The 22,141-nt window shown below is 44.1% G+C and overlaps 1 protein-coding gene across 1 annotated transcript in view; it reads left to right on the top strand.

The window, feature by feature from the left end:
• The window catches only part of FBXO42 (F-box protein 42), an 89,016-nt gene extending 72,003 nt beyond the window's left edge, over nt 1–17,013 (top strand). The window contains 9 exon segments of the mRNA XM_036865832.1: nt 6,855–6,905; nt 6,908–7,007; nt 7,824–7,934; nt 9,263–9,359; nt 9,833–9,889; nt 10,562–10,678; nt 11,194–12,223; nt 12,226–12,270; nt 12,273–17,013. Of these exon segments, the coding sequence (XP_036721727.1) occupies nt 6,855–6,905; nt 6,908–7,007; nt 7,824–7,934; nt 9,263–9,359; nt 9,833–9,889; nt 10,562–10,678; nt 11,194–12,223; nt 12,226–12,270; nt 12,273–12,307 (1,643 nt within the window). The 3' untranslated portion in view covers nt 12,308–17,013.
• Nucleotides 17,014–22,141: the final 5,128 nt, after the last annotated feature.

The raw sequence follows: 22,141 nt of genomic DNA, 5'->3' as shown, positions 1-22,141 counted from the left end.
TTATTTATTTATTTATTTTTGGCTGTGTTGGGTCTTCGTTTCTGTGCGAGGGCTTTCTCCAGTTGTGGCAAGCGGGGGCCACTCTTCATCGCGGTGCGCGGGCGTCTCACTATCGTGGCCTCTCTTGTTGCGGAGTACAGGCTCCAGACGCGCAGGCTCAGTAGTTGTGGCTCACGGGCCTAGTCGCTCCGCGGCATGTGGGATCTTCCCAGACCAGGGCTCGAACCTGTGTCCCCTGCGTCGGCAGGCAGATTCTCAACCACTGCGCCACCAGGGAAGCCCCCTGTAAATAAGTCTTAAAGTGACTTGTCTGAAAGCAGTAGGTGGAACAATTTTTTTCCATTTATTTATTTTGCAGAGTGTAGGTTCAGTAACATGTAGATGAGGATGACCAAGGAAATATTTGTGTGTTGAAAACGTTAAGGTAGTTCCTTTCAGCACCCCTTTAATCAAAGCACTTGGCAGGGAAAACCCACTTTGGACTCATGTTCATATAGTCATAAACAGAATGTATGCACAGAAAAAGTCTGGATAGATTCAATGTTAAGGAAAATTATATAAACTGGGGAAAAGTCAAAAGGCTGACCACATGCCCTTTTAATGTCATCTTCGAGCATTTTCTAACAGGTTCACCCAAGGATTATTTAACTCTCTGCACATGGTTCTCAAAGTCTAGTCCCAAACATCAGCATCACCTGGGAACTTGTTAGAAATGCAACTTCATGGACCCTACCCCATACCTACTAAATAGGAAACTCAGAAATGGGTCCCAGCAATCTGTGTTGTAACAAGTCCTTCAGCTACTTCTGATACAACTGAAGTTTGAGAACTACAGCTCTAGGGGAATGGTAACTATGACATCTGAATAGTAAACCAATAATATTAATAAATAATGCTCACAGTATGGAGAAGTAAAAGTAACTTTTTAGTCATGCATAAAATACAGGCACCCCCAATTAGAATGGGTGCTTGTTTTATCTTGTATCAAACAATCACGCTTCTCTTCTAGTGCTAGGGTCTACGTGAGTAGACACTACAGTTGTGGAAAGTGGCATAGAAACCAAACCAGAATTTGGCATTGCTTCACTGTTTTACCATCGTCTTTGCAAAAGTAAACGAGAATGCCTTGTAATTCTACACTGTCTTTCATATGTGAAAATTTCTTCTGATTTCATAGGAATCTTGGGAAACATGTGAGCCAGTTAGCGATTTTAGGGAATCTTAGTTCTGTGTATAGGGTGCCTATCTGATTATCCAATTTCCCACAGATGCCTTTTTGGCTTGTGTCTTGTTTTGAAACTTGCTCCATCGATCATATCTGCTGTGTGATTAGAGGCCTTTGGTGTTTGGGGAAAGAAGCCTGTGAGGATAACCATCAGCTCTGGGAGGAACGGGCTTAAGTAACATGTCTGTCCAAGTTTGACGTGGGCATATTTGGTCCTGTGGTGCTTGATGGGAACCGACTTGGGAGTGACACCCTTTCTAACTCCACTTCTGTGATACAATGATATTTAGACTGTCTAGAGCCCCAGTGACCTCATATTTTGAAGGCAGGCTGAGAAAGGTCCTAATGAGTAGAAAACCTTCATTTATAAGTTTTCTTGAGGGAAAGGTATTTATTTCATCATTTGTCACCATGATGATGATGGGCCTTTTAACTGTGGAAGGTCTTCTGTTGTCAGACTGCCCTATACTGTACAAGATTTCCAGTGACTCATTCCCTCTCTAATGTCATAGGTGGGTGTGTTAAACAACTATGTGATATCATTCTAGCTACTGTATGGAAGGAATTGCTTGCACATAGGTGCAGTTCTTCAAAGTTTAGGCCTGATATTTTACCTAGGGATAGTCCATATAAAAGTTACTTTCCTTGCCCAATAATGTATGGTCATTTTGTTTGTTTGTTTGTTTGTTTTTTAATAAAGTTTGTAAATACTACTCTTTAAATAGCTTGCTTTCTTGGAACTTTAAAACAGCAAATAAAGGTATGTAATTGAAAATGAGTTTTCTTGTTTTTCTAAGAATTCTGGTAAAGATATTGTTTGCTTTCCAGAACTTGGATAAATAGACTGTTTATTCTTTAAGATATAGAAATTGCCAAAATTCATTGACCTCTGCAGTCTCTGATCTCACCATAAATTTAATTCATTTCATTATTTCATTTGTGGACCTTGCATTAAGATAATTGGGAGGGAATTGAAGACCCTTTGCTTTAAACAACTTCAAATAGGAAATATGTAAATTTTAAAAATGATAAAATTAGGGGCTCTTGGCAAAGGCTTTACAATAGTGATTTCTTCAAGTAACAAGAATTTTAAAGTATCCAATTTGCAACAAATAATGTAAGCATTACATGCATGATTGGGTCACAGAAAATTTGACACACCAGTATCTTTGACCTCTTGTCGCTGAACCAACTGTACAGAGGCTGTATGTTGAATTCTGTGCCCTCCCTCCCCCCTGCTTCATTTGTTCTTGTTGGGTAATTTTCCCCCCACTTTCCTTATAAATTGAGGTGGAGAAGCACAATTTAACTTTTCACTATGACTCTATATAGCTGTCAAGATAGTATGATGCTGAAATTGAAGCTTCCATATGTGACATAAAACAGACCTTGGAAATTTTGGATGAGGGATTCTCCTACTTCTTTGGATAAGAAGTAGAGGGAAATTTTTGGCTTTCTTAAAGGTCAAGATATTTGAGAAGTCATTTCGGAAAGCCCTTATTTAAGATAATCCTTAAGGATTGATTTATCATTGTCACTGGTCCCAGTTTATCTTTCTTTGGAGAGCCTGGAGAACAAATAAAGGGTCCTGTCTATATTAGAGGTAGAGTGTAACCCAGAGCCTTGTGGAGAAAAAGAGATCCTAAGAATAGCCTTCTGTTCAATTTACTTATCTCTCTGTCTGTCTAGTCTGTGGCTTTAATTAATTAAGATTTAGGTTGTAAATCAACTATATTTCAATTTAAAAAAATTTTTTAGTACAAAGGAACTTAAAAAAAAAGATTTAGGAAAGAACTTTTTCACCTTTGAAACACTCAGACCTTTTGAGGTGCCTGACTTGTTTGTGGTAACTACTCAGAAGGATGTATCTGTGTGCATGAAGAACAATCTAGAGAATGAGTATAAGCTATGCCTCGGTATTCTCATCTGTAAAATGGAAATAAAGGAACTTCCCTGGTGGTCCAGTGGTTAAGACTCCACACTTCCACTGCAGGGGGCATGGGTTTGATCCCTGGTCTGGGAACTTAGATCCCACGTGTTGTGTGGTACGGCCAAAAAAAAAAAAAGAAAAACCAAACATAAAATGGAGGTAAAACTAGAGTTTTGGAAGGATTAAATTACTTAATACACGCAGAGTACTTAGAAATGTGCTTAGCATATAATAATGCTCAGTAAATATTAGTCATTCATTAGTAGCAGTAGTAATAGGTTTTTTTTAAGTCTTTTAACTTTATTTTTATTAATCAATTAATTTTTGTCTAGCGTTGGGTCTTCGTTGCTGCACGCAGGCTTTCTCTAGTTGCAGCGAGTGGGGGCTACTCTTCGTTGTGGTGCATGGGCTTCTCATTGCAGTGGCTTCTCTTGTTGCAGAGCACGGGCTCTAGGCACACGGGCTTCAGTAGTTGTGGCACACGGGCTCAGTAGTTGTGGCGCATGGGCTTAGTTGCTCTGCAGCATGTGGCAGCTCCCAGACCAGGGCTCGAACCCATGTCCCCTGCATTGGCAGGGCGAATTCTTAACCACTGTGCCACCAGGGAAGTCCCAGTAATAGTTTTAAGTAGCAGTCATTGTAATTTCTCTTAAAAGTCAGTCAGGTCACCCACCCATCCCTACCACCTTCCCCATACCCTGTAAGCATAGGCATAGAATTATAAAGTTAAAATCCTTTGTCTAAAGTAGTACTGTCCTCTGTAATGATGGAAATGTTGTGTATCTGTACTTTGCAGTTCAGTAGTCACTAGCACGTGTGGCTAAATAGTGGACTGTGTTGGGCATGGAGGTCTAAAGTATAGTCTTTACTTGTGTTTGATTTTACATATTGTTATGTTTTACAAACACTCTTTTTGATTCTATGACTAGTTTTTCCCCTTAAGAGGTATGTATTCTTATACTACATTTGTAATCTCTTACACCCAGCAGTGGTAAACATTGGTTTGCCTTGCCTCATAAAGTATTGGTAATTTATTTCAAAAGATATTATAGGAAATATATAGTACACATGAAAGAGCAAACCCTAACTAGTCTTATCATGTTAACCATTGGTTTTTGTTCCAAATCACAATTCAGTATATTTGAGTTACCTTTGTGGGACTTGGGATGACCTCCCTTTCATATCATGTAGCATCAGTTACAGTTTCATTTCTGTTGTACTTTCTTGAGCTAAATAGTTACTCTGCCAGGAATACTCTAATCATATTGTAGTAGTTAAATATGTCCACCAGTTCAGTTCTGTTCTCATAAACTTTGTGCCATGTAGAAAGCAGTACTATCAGATGTCTGTGGCCAATTGACCTGGTATTAACGTCGTATTAATTTGCTTTAGCAATGATAATAACAATACCAGGCACTGTCTTAAATGCATTATGTGATTTAAGTCATTTAATTTTCACAACCACTCTTTTATATGGCTATTCCTTGATCTATTTAAAACACTGCAAATAAGCATCCTTGTATCTTTTCTTTTTTCATTTGCCCAGCTGTCTTGTTAGATTAATCCCTAGAAATGCAATTTCTGATTGAAAGCATATGCACTTAAACTCCTTTGATACAAACTGCTCATTTTAAGTTCAAAATCCTATTTTGTTTGTTTCCATGTTTTGCTTATTGGGGGAACCTTGGTATGCTGCTTCACTTTTTGTGGGGGGAGGGGTGTGCCTCGCAGCTTGCGGGATCTTAGTTCTCCGACCAGGGATAGAACCTGGGCCCTCGGCAGTGAAGCACGGAATCCTAACCACTGGACCACCAGGGAATTCTCTGCTTCTTCACTTTATACACTCAATTTAAAAGCCGGGATTTCCAGTATCTCAAATTCAATCCAAATTTTAGTCTGGAAAGTTTTTAAGCTACTACTCTGCTGAAGTCTGTTACATATTTTATTAGCTTTTTCCAACTTTTCACAGTACTTAGGAGTCCAGAGTAGGGGCAAGAACTTGAAGCTTGTTTGGTATTTCACAAATTAAATCATTTGGGGTAACACTAGCATTTTAACTAGACTGTTGTATTAGTTAGGCTTTCTAGTTGGGCTAGGAGGCTTCCTCCTAGGAGGGCAAAAGTTTTTAACCAGAAATCATGAGATTGTATGAAAGACAACATATCATGAGTAGCCCCCTTAGTCGTGATTCCTGTGAGATATGAGGATAGCAAGAACTGACTCATGGAATACTTCACCTAGTGTCTCAGCAAGAACCATTCCTAGAGAAGACTTGTTTCTGTGGTCAGATCCTGGTCTGGATTGATGTGTGTTCTATTAGAAAAGTATTCAGAATATCTGATGCTCACTCCATATTCTGAGTGCTGGTACCTTCCTAGTAAATCATGTTGTTACTCTTTTTTTTTTTTTTTTAACCACACCACGCGCCTTGTGGGATCTTAGTTCCCTGACCAGGAGTTAAACCCAGGCCCTCAGCAATGAGAGCACAGAGTCCTAACCACTAGACTGCCAGGGAATTTCCTCATGTTGTTACTCTTAAGTTGCATCCCAGGGAAGACAGTCCTCTTCTCCACCTTCTCAACCTCAGGACTGTGTAATCGACACCATTAAAGCAGTCTGAGCAGGGCTTTTCAAACTGTGTTCCCATACCCCTTGCTGAAGGGGGAGGCCAAGTTATCCACTTAAATTGGAGCACCTCAACAGCTATCATGTTAATCTACTGCTGGGATTCTTTCTGCTTAAGATTTCCTTTGAAAAATAGATCCTATAGCTTTAAACAGCAACAAAAATTATTTTTAATATTCCAGTATTAGTAAATACTGGATGAGACAAATTACTTTGGTCTTGAGCAAACTAAAGGTGGCAGGTAGAGTAAGGGATTGGGAGAAATAGCTATTGTTTCAAAGACAAGAAGCTCTGAATAATGATGCTCCTATGGGACATTTGTTAGCCGTAAAGTTTTCCAGCATAAGCCAGATTTCTATTGTTTTGAAATTTGGTCATCATAGCTCAGAGGTCCAGCCTGGAGGGCCTTAGTAGCCACTCTTGGCTGCAGTTTCATTGGAATGCTTTCATATCAAGCCTTGAAAGTCTGCTTCCATTGTGCTAGTGAGGCCCATAGCTAGGGTCCCAAAGGTCACTATGTTAACATTTGACTTATAGGACAAATGAGAACTGCATTCTGCCTCCTTTTTTTTTTTTTTTACCCTATGTTTGTTAGCAGTTATTTTTAAGTTGTATCCAGCCTCTATATATACTCCTCCCCGGATCCTTTACATGCTTTCCTTTGTGATCTCTGTTAAGCTTATTGAAGGGACGGACAGGAGAGTCAGCATTTATTGAGTACCTGCTATGTGCCCGGCACTGTGCTAGGTGCTTTGAATATACTGTTTAATACTCAAAACAACCTTGTGAGATATAAACTCTCATCCCTAATTTCAGGTGAGCAAACTCAGCCTGAGAGAGACTAAGTAACTTTCCTCTAATTCAGGTTTCTTTACTTCAGTTATAAAAGACGTATAAATTGGTGATGGTTTCTCTCAGACCTGCAAACCCAGTTTTGTCTCCTCCTCTCCTTTATGCTTTGTAGTATTGGTTCCTGTTTTGCCACTCTTCCAGGAAAGGTGATCTATAGACAGCCTACTTATGGCTTTTTGTGAGGCCCTGAATCCTAACCATGCTGTTATTGACTTCTCCCAGGGTCCTATCCTTCCCCCAAAGCTGGCGCGACTCTGGTTGTATACAAGGACCTGCTGTGCTGTTTGGTGGTTGGACACGGCCAAGCCCTTACCCCCTACACCAACCAGAGAGGTTCTTTGATGAAATACATACTTACTCACCCTCTAAAAACTGGTAAGCCACAAAGATAGATCCATCCTTTCAATCTGGAGTAGAAGATTTAAAATGTTTGGATTCCTTATCTTTTTTTGTGTGTCCAGGAATCTCTTTGAGAATTTGATGAAAGCTTTGGACTCTTTTCCCAGAAAAACAAAATTTTTACATATGCACAGATTTTGCCTGCAGTTTCAGAGGTTTACAGGACCCCTTAAAACTTGAAGTTAAGAACGCTTATTCCAAAGAGAAAATGCAGAAGACATTTATTCCTCTTCCAAGAAAAATGAATGAGACAGTTGAAGAATAGAGAGCTCTTCAGCTTTGGCTACTGATTCCCCAGGAGTGCTATGGATCCAGATGATTCTTTACTCCCTGCTTTGTCCCAAGACTGACTCCCAGTTGTTTACAAACTTGTCTTTTTTAAATGACAGTAACCTCTGTTCCTTGTAATGGACTACTTAGTACAGGGCTCTTGGCAGCCGCTACTGATCAGATCAGGCCTCTAGGAAGAAATAGCAGGTGGTGTTCCTTCAGCAAACTAGGCCGAAGCAGCTAAGGAACCATAATGGAATCCTTTGTCTTCCCTTGTTTTCTCATCACTCTACCTCCAAGCCATACACATTGAGAAGTTGAAAGTGTACGTAACGTTAGCAGATTCGTAGAAAAGGCACAAATACCTTGTGCCATCCTCCATTTATTATCCTGACAGTTTCTCTGCTGAAGGTGATAGGATTGTCATTTTAAATGGATGCCTGCTTACTGTTTTCCACCTTAAACACATAAGACCAGAAGCAGAGGGGCTGACTTCTTGGCTTCCTCCTGTCTTTTATATAGGTGGAACTGCATTGTGACAACCCATGGCCCACCTCCCATGGCTGGCCATTCTTCTTGTGTGATAGACGATAAAATGATTGTCTTTGGTGGCTCCCTAGGATCCCGGCAAATGTAAGTATATTTGGTTGCTCGCTGTCAACCTGGAACGTAAATACTCCTGGAAAAGTAAACTAGGTCAGAAAGTTAACTAGTCAGGGTCAGTATTCCTGAACATGGTTCTAATTAATCCAAATAATTATCTCACGCCCTAGTATTCCCTTTTCTGATTCTAGTCATTAGACCAATAAGTTGAAAAACTCGCTCCATAGAATCAGGGCTATGTAGAATCTGTTTTGTTTGGTATGTGGTTTCAATTCAGTGGGATCCAGTTCTGATGGGGCCTCCACCTTGTCTGTTTTCTACCTGTGCCTACAGAAGGCCACCCTCCAAGAAGCAGAGTACTTTTCCTTTTCTCCTTTATGGCCCAGCTCGTAACCCTTGGGGCTTTAGAGAAGGAGAGAGGTAGATTGACAGGACAGGTTGGAAATGGTTCACTCTCCAAATAGGATGGATTGAGGGAATGGGTAGGAGCAAGAAAAACTGTGTCAAGCCTGACATCCTCTGTGAGGCCACAGAGGCCACAACTGGCCAGCTCAGGCCAGACCAGAGCAGTCTGTCTGAATCACTAGGTATCTGCTTTGGCATTAGGAGCAGTAGTGGTCATTTCCCCTGTGCTTTTGAAATGGAAGTTGATGAGCCGTCAGCAATAAAACCATTCCAGATCCAACCCTGTTCCCCCTTAGGGTACCTTCCATCTTCTTATTTTAAAACAGTGTGGAGTAGACAATGTGAGCTCTACCCTCCAGATGAGAGGGTTTAGGGCTTTTAGGTATTGGAGCTCTTACTCCTGTGTTTCCTATGTGTGGAAAAAATGACCATAGAGAGGGGACCGTAAAATAGAGACTTGCCACTTAGGAGTCTGTCCTTGCCATACTGGTCCCTTGAGGGTTGGAGATGCCAATTTGTCCTTGATAAAACTGCAGCTTTCATTAGCCATGGTGAAATTACCTTTTGTAGCCAAAGTCAATAAATCTTTATCTCCTGGACAATGATGGAACTGCCTTTTGAATAATTTTTTTCTCTTCCTTGTGGGTTTTGCCTTTGAAAGACTATATCATGACTAGTATCTATTTCCTGCTATCACCAATTAATTAACTCTTACTTTAGGTATTATTGTTTGCTACAGACATGACTCAAATGAGGCCTTATGGGTCAATGGAAAGAGCAAAGGTTTGAAGGTCTCCTTTCCAGGGAAAGGAGGGGAAGAAAAATATAGTTGAGTGCTAACTATGAGCATGGCACTTTTGGGGGGCATCCTTATGAATGTAACTTCATTTATATCAGTTTCTTGTGGTCCCTGAGAGCTCCCAACTGCTTCATTCTTTGTCCTTGTCTTATAGGAGCAACGATGTCTGGGTCCTTGACCTCGAGCAGTGGGCGTGGTCCAAGCCGAACATCTCCGGCCCTAGTCCTCATCCTCGAGGTGGCCAGTCTCAGGTGCTCAGAAATTAAAATAACTATTCAGCAAACACTGTAGCATCTTCAGTTAGGACAGAAGAGGGAGGAGGGAGTCAGGTAAGATGCCAACATACATAAGCAAAGAGAATTTATCATTCTTTTTGCTGGTATTTATTTTCAACTTCTAATGGGTTATAATTATTTTTGTTGGCTTTATATTATGCCTCTCAAAGCATTTACTTTGCTTTTTATTTTTCAAGAGAACCCTGCATTTTATGTGGTTGGCACTCTCGTGTTAATAATATTTGATCAACAAAGAATCCATTCAGGTGAATCATCAGTAATTTGTTTACAAGGATCAGAATTGACATGGTTGGGTAATGGAGATCTTATGGTAAATAGAATACTCTCATTTGGGAGCTGAGTAGACTATTTTCATTTACCACTGAAGTATAGGAGGTCAGATGCCTGTGTCTTTGTAGGTTTATTTTAAATTTTCTTCCTCTCCCCAGATTGTCATAGATGATGCAACTATTTTAATCCTTGGAGGGTGTGGCGGTCCCAATGCTGTGAGTATTGCTGGTATGGCGTTCCCATGCATCATGCTGCTAAGTATTCAAAACTTGCTTCCCATGTCTCGTCTTGTAAAAGTGTACAAGGGCCATTTCTGTAGCATTTTATTTAGAAAATACCTTTTCCACTTTGGGTATGTAGCCTTTGTATTTTCTGGCCTTTTCTTCACTCTCTTTTTGCAGGGGGAAGCTTTTCATCAGAGACATTCGTCTATTGAATATTAATATCTAAAGTCTTCCTAACTCCCACTTAGTCTTTGGGCTATAAGGTTTGCTGCTGTCATTTTTTCTAGGACGGGTGGGACAGAAAAGCAGGTGGATAATGGCCAGAGTTCACATGGAATTTATTTAAGAATGCAGATTCAGACATTTTGGATATGTATTATCTACCCTTTCCATCAGTGTACACACACACAGATACACACACATAAAACGACAGACAAAATTCAAAACCACTTAAAATTGATTCATGGGGTCACAAGTACAATTTCATGTGCCAGACCAGTGGTAATATACGAATGAAGGAATGGCTAGAGATTTTGCTATTCTTTCTGAAGAATTCACGCACTCTATGACAGACAGCACAACTTTGAGATTCCAGCTCTGTGTGTGTATGTGTTTTGTAACATGTACCACACCTGAGTCCTGTTGTTGGTGCTTCTCTTACAGCTGTTCAAGGATGCTTGGTTGTTGCACATGCACTCAGGTCCCTGGGCCTGGCAACCACTCAAGGTAGAAAATGAAGACCATGGGGCCCCAGAACTGTGGTGCCATCCAGCTTGCCGAGTAAGTAGGGAACTGACCGGCCAGCAGAAGGAGAGGTCCTAAACTCTAAAGCCAGATTAACTCATCAGATTTCCAAGCAACTTTGTATGGAAATTGAAAACCCCTTGATGTCACAAAAGAGGTGGACATTGACCATAGCTTTTTGGGTATTTCTCACATACATGAGCCACTAGATGGTGAAACTTAACATGGGCCCCACTTATCCTTTAAGCCCCAGCTTTAAGCATCTCTTTGTCTCTAAAACTTGCCCCAGGGTCCCCCAAACAAATACTTGATTCCTTCCTCCACTCTACCCCTATTCTGTAGTGATAATTCAAATGGTAGCACATGTCTCCCTGTAGCAACAAATTGTCCCCATGTCTATCCCCATATCTAGCCTAGAGGGCAGACTGCATTCTTTTCATCTCTACATCACAGGTACATACAAAACACGTGGCACATCCCAGATGCTCATGATAAAATGTTTGATGGTTAAATGAATGATCAGAACTGAGCACAGGTTTTTTGTCTTCCAGGTAGGGCAGTGCGTGGTGGTCTTCAGCCAGGCTCCTAGTGGGCGAGCCCCACTCAGCCCCAGTTTGAACTCTCGCCCATCACCTATCAGTGCCACTCCTCCAGCCCTAGTTCCCGAACCTCGAGAATACCGCTCTCAGTCTCCGGTAAGGAGTATGGATGAAGCTCCCTGTGTTAACGGCCGCTGGGGAACACTGAGGCCCAGAGCGCAAAGACAGACCCCCTCAAGTTCCCGAGAAGGAAGCCTTTCCCCAGCCAGAGGAGATGGCTCTCCCATCCTCAATGGTGGGAATTTATCTCCAGGACCAGCAGCTGTAGGCGGCTCTTCCTTGGACAGCCCTGTACAGGCTGTATCTCCTAGCACTCCATCTACCACTGAAGGATATGACCTAAAAATGGGACTTTCTTTGGCCCCCCGACGAGGGTCACTACCAGATCAGAAAGATCTAAGATTAGGATCAATGGATCTGAACTGGGATCCAAAACCTGCTTCCAGTAGCAGTCATATGGATGGTGTGGACAACAGAACAGTTGGGGGAAGTTTGAGACACCCTCCTGAACAGACAAATGGTGTGCATACCCCGCCGCACGTGGCCAGTGCCCTTGCGGGAGCCGTTTCCCCAGGTGCCCTGCGTCGGAGCCTAGAAGCCGTCAAAGCAATGTCGTCCAAAGGCCCCCCAGCCTCCGCAGCACTAAGTCCTCCTCTGGGGTCATCTCCAGGCTCCCCTGGGAGCCAGAACCTGAGCAGTGGAGAAACAGTGCCCGTTCCCCGCCCAGGGCCTGCCCAAGGAGATGGACATTCCTTACCTCCCATTGCCCGGCGCCTGGGCCACCACCCTCCACAGTCCCTAAATGTTGGCAAACCCTTGTACCAGAGTATGAACTGCAAGCCCATGCAGATGTACGTGCTGGACATTAAAGACACCAAGGAGAAGGGGCGAGTCAAGTGGAAAGTATTTAACAGCAGTTCTGTGGTTGGGCCTCCCGAAACCAGCCTGCATACAGTGGTGCAAGGCCGGGGTGAGCTCATCATCTTGGGGGACTCATGGACAAGAAGCAGAATGTGAAGTACTATCCAAAAACAACGCCTTGTACTTCGTGCGGGCGAAGAGATAATCGTTTCTGGAGCCCTTTCCCTGCCGGTGGCTTTTAATGTGGAATTTTCCCAGCGTGCAAGCCTTTGGACTGAGAATTGAGAAAACAAAGGACAAAATTACTCTCATAAACCAAACCCCAATTCCCAACCTCACTCAACTCCGGGCTGGGATCAAATCTCCATTAAGAAAAGAATTATATAAATATATATTATATAGCCAACTCTGTTTTACAAAGAGGGAGAGATCTCCGTCCTGGTTCCGATAAAATTGTTGCTGTGTTTTAGCAGAGGCTGTGCTGCCTTTTTCTACTTTGCTGATAACTAGACCAAGAATTAGGGAATAGATTAATACCAGAACCTTCCTAAAGAAACTGAAGAGCCACCTGTAAATCTTATTTGGCCTTCTTAGAGTTAGGAAAAGAAAGGGCATGTGTAAGATGCACGACTAGAGGTTTCAGATTCCCATGCCTCAGGGGCTGGCAGGGTAAAAGTAACCTGTAGAAAACTGTTCTTCTCCCCGCCCTGCCCCGCCCGCAGAGGACCTGTGAAAACTTCTCTTTGCAGTAATGCCCTATGCCTGGCCCTATTCTGCTCTTTGTGACTGAGGAAAGTTACCCAACAAGGGATTTTGTTCCACGTTTGTGTGCTGGGATCATCGTGAAACAAAGTTTATGCAGAAACACCTAGTGTCCATTGGTCTTTGCGCTCTCCATGTTTCAGAAAACATTCTGGTGTCTGATTGTGGAATTTTCTGACAATCATATTTCATTGCAGTTGCCAAAAACCACATTTGTTCTCTTTTTCTTTCCCTTAAAACCTGATCCTCAGAGGCTGCCTTTTCTATTTATAGGCTGCTTTTCTTCCCTCCTTCCTCCCTTCCTCCTCCTTCCCCACCCCTCCTCCTCCCTCTTTTTCTTTAATATGTGGATTTTTTTAAGCCCTAAAACCTTTCGCACTTTCCTTTATTAAGCTGGGTGCCCAGGAAATCTCTTAGAAATATTTCTGGAATCCTTTTTCTGGTGTCACTAGGGGACCAGTAGGGAATTCTGAGATGCCAGTATCATGAGACATCCTTGAAGCATCAAAAGATACTGTTTTACCTTATGGGCTTCTTTTCATTTCCAAAGCACATTGGACACACCCATCCATGTTTATAGAATGTGGAAATTGATCTTGGGAGAGAATCCCAATAGCAGATCCTTCTAGAAATAATTTTTGCCCTTGTTTGTGACATGCATTTTTCTGCCTGGCTGTTGACTGGTGATTGGGTTGAATATCATGTGCTTGGCCTCTTTGATGCGTGGCTGACCTTGGGAGCAGCTCCTTCTTTGTCATTGTCTTGTTTACCTGTCACCCAAACAAGGCTTGGGTTTTTACTTTCATGTCATTTCTGAGATAAGGTATAACCAACCAGAGCATTTTTTTTGGTTGACACAGGAAATTACAAGTTACCAGTCTCTAAACCATGGCCTGGACATAGGAGACATTGGAAGCCACTTAAGTGTGGATTTTTTTGGTGATTCTCATCAGTAGAAAGAGGATTTTTATTTTGCCTTTAGGTTTAAATTTCAAAACACTGCATTTCTCATACCCACACTCCCCTTTTTCTTGTTAGCATTTCCCAGCGCAAGCCTGCTACAGATGGCCCTGGGTCCTGGCTCTCTGCCAGCTCTTAGCAGTCTGTCTGATAAGTCTGTTTCTCCTGTTAACGTCATGTTAAATCCTTTCCCCTAGCCATTAGCTCTACAATGTGGTCTTGGTGGGAAAGCGCCCCTCGTGCCAAGCCCAGGAAAGGCCAGCTCATGGGGAGGGGTATGTGTTCCAGAAACTGCTCTATGTGCTCCCTTAGATGAGGAAACTACCATGTGCCTACTTACTGTGTCCAACTGCTTGGAGCTCAGCACTTAGCTTCCAGACTCTGCTCTGGGCCTGTTGCCAGTCCTTCTTTGGCAAAGACTGTTTGATCATGTGGGGGGTCCTTATTCACAAGAGAAAGCTAGCCTAGAAGATCAGCAATTTTGGCATTATTGCTATTGCTGAACCTTGTTTATGACATTGCATTTGTGCATGGACAGTGCCTCCAGACTCCGTTCCTACTTAAGTGTAAAGTATTTGGAAGCCTGAAAGTTCAGAATCTCAACTTTGTAATCTTTCCTTTTGTCCTGTGGCCTTCCTAAGCCAGCTGTTAACTTGTTGATTCCTTCTACTTTCCCCAAGTAGGCAGGCAACAGAGATGGTGATTCTCTAGAAAGTAACCTGGCTCCTCGGGACTCCGTGGCATCCCAGTATTACCCACGCCACTTGGAACCAGACTGTCTGTTTACAGCTCTTTAAGAAAAATCTGCCTCTTCCGCACCTGGTGGTGTTGGTCCTGGTGGCTCCTGGGCATTGTGGTCGTGTATCTTGGGAGAGTGACTCAACACAGTCAAGGTGATTGTCTCCTCGGGCCCTTGTGAAGCCGCCCCATGCAGTGGAACTTCAGGCGTCTCAGCTGAGGTGACCATTTCCACAGCTCCATGGATGCTTCAGTCAGATCAGATTTAACCACAACTCTGGTTTTGACATGATGCCAATTTTGTCTTAAAATTCACTGAGGAAAATGAGACAAAATATTTTTTTAAACCCTCAGGAGCACCTAAAGTAAATATTTATCAATATTTAAGTATTTAAAATGCATTTTGTTTCTACTTGAAGCTTTAACCACCCTTCCATTCCTGCAAGTGTGCCTTTGAGAGCCCCCAGGTCACAATGACTCCACTGTCCACCTCATTGACGTCGTGAGAATTTTAGTCTCTTCCCGTCCTCTTGAACAGAGCTTCCTGTTTTCTCATTTTGCAGGCTCTGCAGCAGAGAGGGTCTGTATTTTTGCTCATATTTCTGCCCTGCTGCTACACTTCGGTGGTGGGTTCCACAACCACCACCCACCCACCGCACCCACCGTACATTTGGAAGCACACATTTGGTATCAAAACAAGCTTAAATTTTAGTTGTAAGGCAATACTGGGCTTACTCTCTTCCCAGCCCTCTAGAGATTGATTTCATTTTAACGTTTGAGTTTTCTATCAAGAGCTGAAACCACGAACTATCCTAGGAACTGTGTCCAAACTCTTTAAAACAGAAGAAGAGGAAGAAGAAAGAAGAGCAACTGAAGTCTTGACTTTGGAGGACAGAAAGCCACCAGCTGATGGAGAACAAAGGGATGCTTCCTTTTCCTTTCACTTTATTTTTCTGGATTTCCTTCTGCTTTGCTTCTTCAGAGTGACATTCCTGGTTGGTTTGTCTGTCTGTCCTTGTCCTTGTAGTGATCCTGGTATGGTGATGTGCTCTGCTTTGCATTATCTGTGGTCTCTTACCAGCACACAAGTCAGTGGAGAGGATCTGAACACACGCAGGGGCAAGGAAGCCGAACTTCAAAGCCTGTACCCCATGCAGCCTCCCCATGAACTGCAGAAGGCATGTTCTGCATGGTCACCAGTAAGTGGCTCCCTCCACCATGTTCATTGTCAAATGAAAGCAACCCTTAGGCATTGGCTCCACTGTACTCTCTCCTCGCTCTGCTCCCTTCCCACCAACCAGGGTTCATGTCAGTGCACACCTGTTGTGCCCTGACGAAGCTGGTGCTGTGAGTGATGTTTCCCATACAGCTCGGGGGTCCTGGGTGGCTTACCCTGAGATGATCATTTTAGGCACATAACAGTGTAGGAATGAAAAGTGGATTTGATTTCATTGATATTTAAATCTCTGTCGATTTTATTTTTGTTTATGTTTTCCCCAATGACTTTTTAGCAGTTTAACAAATAAAATGGATAGAATTGTCTTAACTGTTTTATTAGTATGAAGGAAAGAAAGCAAGCTGTGACAAAAAGCAATTGGAGATTGAAGTTGGAAGCAAGGTAGTTGGAAAGATACTCCTCCTCTAGGGGGGTTGCCCGTCCCTGAGGACGTCATTTAATAAAGCAGCTCTCTCCATCATGCTTGAAGGACTCAGTGTTTCAGAGCCTCAGTACCACCCTGCATTGGAGACCCAAGAGAGGTGATGAGCTTGGAGCAGCGGCCCAGGGACCAGGATGACATCTACGCCATCACTGGCCTCCTAAGCAAAGATGAGGACACAGGGCCTCCGGGTCTTGAAACAGCATAGCAAATGGGGGTTCAGAACACAGGCCTGAGCCCTATAGGCCTGTGGCTAATTCTGCCTTCCGCTATTTACTACTAAATCTTGGATACAAGTTTCCTATCTATAAATATAGTTTCTATTTTATAGGATCATGAGGATTAATTAAAGTTGTATATGAAGAGCACCAGCACAGTGCCTGGCACATAATAAATGCTTAATAAATAGTGGCTGTTATTTATAATTAGCCCTTGAAGAATATACGTGATCTTGAATGAAGTGCTGGGCAATGTGTGTAAATTGTTAGGAGCATGGCCATACTAAAGATTATGCATGTCTACAGTTGTCTGAGTGTCTTTTACATGTCACCATGAGAACCTCTGAGGCTTTTGCCTCGAGAGCAGTACGTAGCAGCTGCTGCCATCAATCAGGTCAGAATGGTCTCAGTAGTTTCGTCTCCCTTTGGACTTTATTCTTTGGTTTGCCAGTTGAATTCAGCCTCTAGCTCGTGAAGGATTCTGCCTGGATTCAAAGGCACACTTAGGAGTCCCTCCCATCAAGCCTCTTAGATAGCCTCATCCACCAGAGGGCAGAGAGCAGAAGCAAGAAGAACTACAATCCTGCAGCCTGTGGAACAAAAACCACATTCACAGAAAGATAGACAAGATGAAAAGGCAGAGGGCTATGTACCAGATGAAGGAACAAGATAAAACCCCAGAAAAACAACTAAATGAAGTGGAGATAGGCAACCTTCCAGAAAAAGAATTCAGAATAATGATAAGATGATCCAGGACCTCGGAAAAGCAATGGAAGCAAGATCGAGAAGATGCAAGAATGTTTAACAAAGACCTAGAAGAATTAAGAACAAACAAACAGAGATGAACAATACAATAACTGAAATGAAAACTACACTAGAAGGAATCAATAGCAGAATAACTGAGGCAGAAGAACGGATAAGTGACCTGGAAGACAGAATGGTGGAATTCACTGCTGTGGAACAGAATAAAGAAAGAAGAATGAAAAAAAATTAAGACAGCCTAAGAGACCTCTGGGACAACATTAAACGCAACGATGGCTTCCCTGGTGGCGCAGTGGTTAAGAATCCGCCTGCCAATGCAGGAGACACGGGTTCAATCCCTGGTCTGGGAAGATCCCACATGCCGCGGAGCAGCTAAGCCCGTGCGCCACAACTACTGAGCCTGTGCCCTAGAGCCTTCGGGCCACAGCTACTGAAGCCTGCGTGCCTAGAGCCCGTGCTCCGCAACAACAGAAGCCACCACAATGAGAACCCGCTCACAGCAATGAAGACCCAACGCAGCCATAAATAAATAAACAAACAAACGCAATGACATTCACATTATAGGGGTCCCAGAAGGAGAAGAGAGAGAAAATATTTGAAGAGATTATATATAGTCGAAAACTTCCCTAACATGGGAAAGGAAATAGCCACCCAAGTCCAGGAAACGCAGCAAGTCCCATACAGGATAAACCCAAGGAGAAACATGCCGAGACACATAGTAATCAAATTGACAAAAATTAAAGACAAAGTATTGAAAGCAGCAAGGGAAAAACAAAAAATAACATACAAGGGAACTCCCATAAGGTTAACAGCTGATTTCTCAGCAGAAACTCTACAAGCCAGAAGGAGTGGCATGATATACTTAAAGTGGTGAAAGGGAAGAACCTACAACCAAGATTACTCTACCCGGCAAGGATCTCATTCAGATTGATGGAGAAATCAAAAGCTTACAGACAAGCAAAGGCTAAGAGAATTCAGCACCACCAAACCAGCTCTACAACAAATGCTAAAGGAACTTCTCTAAGTGGGAAACACAAGAGAAGAAAAGGACCTACAAAAACAAACCCAAAACAATTAAGAAAATGGTCATAGGAACATACATATCGATAATTACCTTAAACGTGAATGGATTAAATGCTCCAACCAAAAGACACAGGCTTGCTGAATGGATACAAAAACAAGACCCATATATATGCTGTCTACAAGAGACCCACTTCAGACTTATTTCTAAGTGGTAGAATTATAGCTAATTTTAGTATTTGTTTTGCTTATGTATATTCTGTAGTAGCCACAGGTGTTTCTTGTGCAATAGATATCTAAATTAATTACTATTTTTAAAAAACATTCAAAAGAAGTCAGATTCCATCAGATTTAGGTCAATTTCCTGTGTCTCCTACATTTAAAGGATAAAGGAAGAGAAGGACACCAGTTTCATGTAGGTAAAAAAAAAAAAAGGCACACTTAGTATCATTGGGGGGCTGATGACATGAGTCTGCCCACCCGTGTGGGAGCCTAGGAGGAGTGTGGGGGGGCTACAGCCCTGAAGCCACTTGCTGAGTATGTGCCAGTTTCTTATACCCCTGGGTGTTTGCGCCAAGCACTGTTATGTTCTTTTCATTCAGTGCATACTGAATGTTAACCTTATCCCAGGCTCAGGTGCTGTAAGCCTGCAGGTCTCATCCTGTCTGCACAGTTGTGTTTCCCAAGCTGCAAGATGAAACTTTTCCATTTCTAACAACATGTGGTCTGATGCTTTCTGTTCTGTTTACTGTACTTTGAGGCATATAGCAAACTAGACCATGGTGTGAGGAAGGGTCTTGGGTACAGAGGGCCCATGTGCTGGCAGCTACTGATTTGGTGGTGGTAGGGATAGAAGGATTGTTTTGGATGCTTCCACAGTTGCCCTTGCAGAAGGGTTGGGCTTGCTCCTTATGGCTCTATTGGGCTAAACGAGGTCCAGTAGGTAGAAGTTCTAGAGAAGGCTCATTGGGAAGAACTTTGTACCATCAGAGCTCTACGTAAATGAGTGGAACCAGTGTGGCATCACTGGAGGAATTGAAGCATTGCCTGTATAGTCAGACTATGGGATGTTGTAGAGGAGGTGATGTTCGGTGGGTAGGGTGCCAGTGGTGATCGGTGGTCTGGGAAGACCCCACATGCCCAGCCTTCGGGATGGGTCAGTCCCGTAAGGCTCCCTGACAGCTTCCTAACTCAGTCCGTCTGTGCCAGGGGCCATGCTCCTAACTTCTGATGAGCAGCCTCCCGCTCTGGAAGGGTCAGAGCATGAAGACAGCAGTGTGATTGACCCCACGTCAGAGGATGTGTGGAGCAGAGAGGAGGGAACTTGCCAATTTGAGGAGAAACCTTAATGTCAAGGAGAACACAGCGCAGAGAAGAGCCGTGACTCAACCCCAGGCCTTGCAGGAGTTGGCAACCACTGCCTTCCCGTGCAGTCCCAGCACAGTACTCCCTGGCCACTTCCCTGGCTACTAAAGGGCCAGAGGCCTGTGTACATTTGGGTCTGAATCACAGCACCCAGCCAGCGAAAGGGCAATGCCACGCTGTCCTGTCTGCTTCCCGCATCTCTACAGCTCTTCTCCAGCTGGCCCTGTGGGGGAGCAGTGCAGGAATCACTGACTCCAACAAGGAGACAAAGGCCTTGCCCGTGCTATTACTACCCTGAGCTAGCTCCTCAGCCCAAGACTTTGCCTCACATCACCCTCATCCGGGAACCTGGGAAAGACCAGGCTGTGAGCTTCCTCAGGTCCGGGTAGTACAGGAGGCATCAGCTCGAAACCCTGCAGGCTGGTCTGCTTGTAGTGTCACCACAGGTGACTGGGGTTTACCCTTCTCACCTCTTCCAGGAAGAGCCAAGAGAGACTGAGGGAGACTTCCAAGAGAGACTAAGTGTTTAAGCTCTTCCTCTTCTTCTCACCTCTCCAGCTAAAGTCTGCCTTTTGCTCTCAATGGCCGTAACTATCCCCTTCTCCCTACAATATACCGTTGACAAAAGCAGTCCAGCATTCTTGTGGATTCTTTATGAGGTAATGATTTCACTATTGATGGAAGTATTCAGGCAGAGACGGGTAAATTGCATGGGAGGAGATGACAGAGATGATTTATGCATCAGATCAAGAATGAGACCAAGGGACCTCTATATGCCCTTTTAATTCTTGAGACGTGGTTCTGTGGACTTAGAACTTCCCAGAGGGGCTGCAGGACAGGGACATAGGCACAGACTTTGGACCAGGAAAGACCTTGGTTCAAAAGCTGTTGCTGTCTCATTGAGCTGGGGCAAGTCATCCCACTTCTCTGAGCCTCAGCTAAAACGGTTATGATGCTGCTGGCTTCACAGGTTAGCAGTTTAGCTGGAACCAGCAATAATTGCTCCTCTATGGCATGGGTGTGATTCCTCAAAAGGCCACCTGGGGGCACCCTGTGAAAGGCTTCAAGTCCTCCTTGACACTATCAGAAGCAGTCTTGAGAAGGAAACTAAATGGACTAGAGGAGAAAATTGCCCATTTCTCCTCCACCTCTCTTGGTAAAGCCTGGGGAGGACCCCTTCTCTGTCTTCTGCCACGCTTCTGAGCACCATCCCGAAGCTGGCCAGCCTGCCCTCTCTGCTCCAGCCCACAGCTGTGGGAAAGCCAGCGTTTTCCCCATGGGGTTGGGCTCTGGGCCCGGACCCTGTCAGTATGCACAAAGCTGAGCTGAAGTTTTAAATGCCTAAGAGGCCTGGCGGAGTGTGCCATGCCCCCACCAGGGAGCCTGTCTGCCTACCCACTGCAGGGAAGAGAAGGCGGGCTGAGGGCCAGGCCTTGTCAGACAGAAGCCTGGGAGGAAGAAGGAAGCTCCTGCTCTGGGGCCCTGGGACCTGGGCTGCTGCCCACTCATCGGCAAGGCCGGGAGGGCCCAGGACTGCCCTGGGGATCACTCATTCTCAGCACATGTTCCCTGAACGTCGACTGACCCCTGAGGCACTGGGCACAGATAAATCAAAAAGAGGCCTGCCCCCGGAGGAGTTCACAACCTCATCACACGCCAGGGAGTGTCACCTTGGCTGAACAAAGACTACAAATCCTGAGCTTCTGAGGCCAAAAGACAGTCCAGTTATGTCATACTAAAAGATGAGAAGAAGGTGAAGTCAGTAGAACAACCAACACAGCCAGCAGGGGGCAGGACAGTTGAGAAGAAGCCAGAGAACTAGGAAATTGTTCTCCTTGTCCTGGCCTCACCCTGCTAAACTGAGGCAGACGGCAGATGAGGACCGAGCCTTTCTGGGAGATCCCAGGTCGGCGGGGCCCAGGCCTGGCCTCTGGCCGTCAGTAATGCAGAATATGCAGGCCTACAGGCCTCAGACTGGGAAGACAGACTCCCTGTGCTCCAGGAAGGGTGAGAGAAGCTGTGGGGAGTCTGGCATGTCCAGAGGAGCCGGTATTCAGGGCTGAGGACAATGCAGAGTGACCAGAGGTCATCCCCTCAGATGTAGCAGGGACAGAAGCTCATGGCCAGGATCCACAGTGGGAGGAGAGAACACCTCTGACAGACGCCAGCATGAATGAGGCCATGGCACATGTACAGAGGAGAGTTCTCTCTGGAGGAGGAGGCCCACAAAGGCCCAGGAGGGATGACGTCTGAGGGCTGTGTACCCCACCCGCACTCCACCATGCTTCCCTGGCACTTGGATAAGTGCCTCCCAGCCACCTCACTGAACACGAGCCCCAGGGCCAGAGGAGGGGGGCATGAAAAGGAACAGCCTTGTGAAGACTGAGTGTTTAAGCTGTATGAGGAATGAGGAATCACTGAACTTAAGTTTGCCAGGAGATTGCTGGATTAAAATGTCTGCATAGCAGAGACAGATTAAATTGAGTCCGAGGAAACAAAGCTCTATTTCTTAAATGTCTGAATCAGTGGAGGTAAAAACTTGTACTTGCTCCAAAT

This window comes from Balaenoptera musculus, chromosome 1, assembly GCF_009873245.2.
Source record: "Balaenoptera musculus isolate JJ_BM4_2016_0621 chromosome 1, mBalMus1.pri.v3, whole genome shotgun sequence".
Classification (NCBI taxonomy): Eukaryota; Metazoa; Chordata; class Mammalia; order Artiodactyla; family Balaenopteridae; genus Balaenoptera; species Balaenoptera musculus.
The sequence above is the reverse complement of the archived record's forward strand: the minus strand, read 5'-3'. Positions and strand labels throughout refer to the sequence as shown.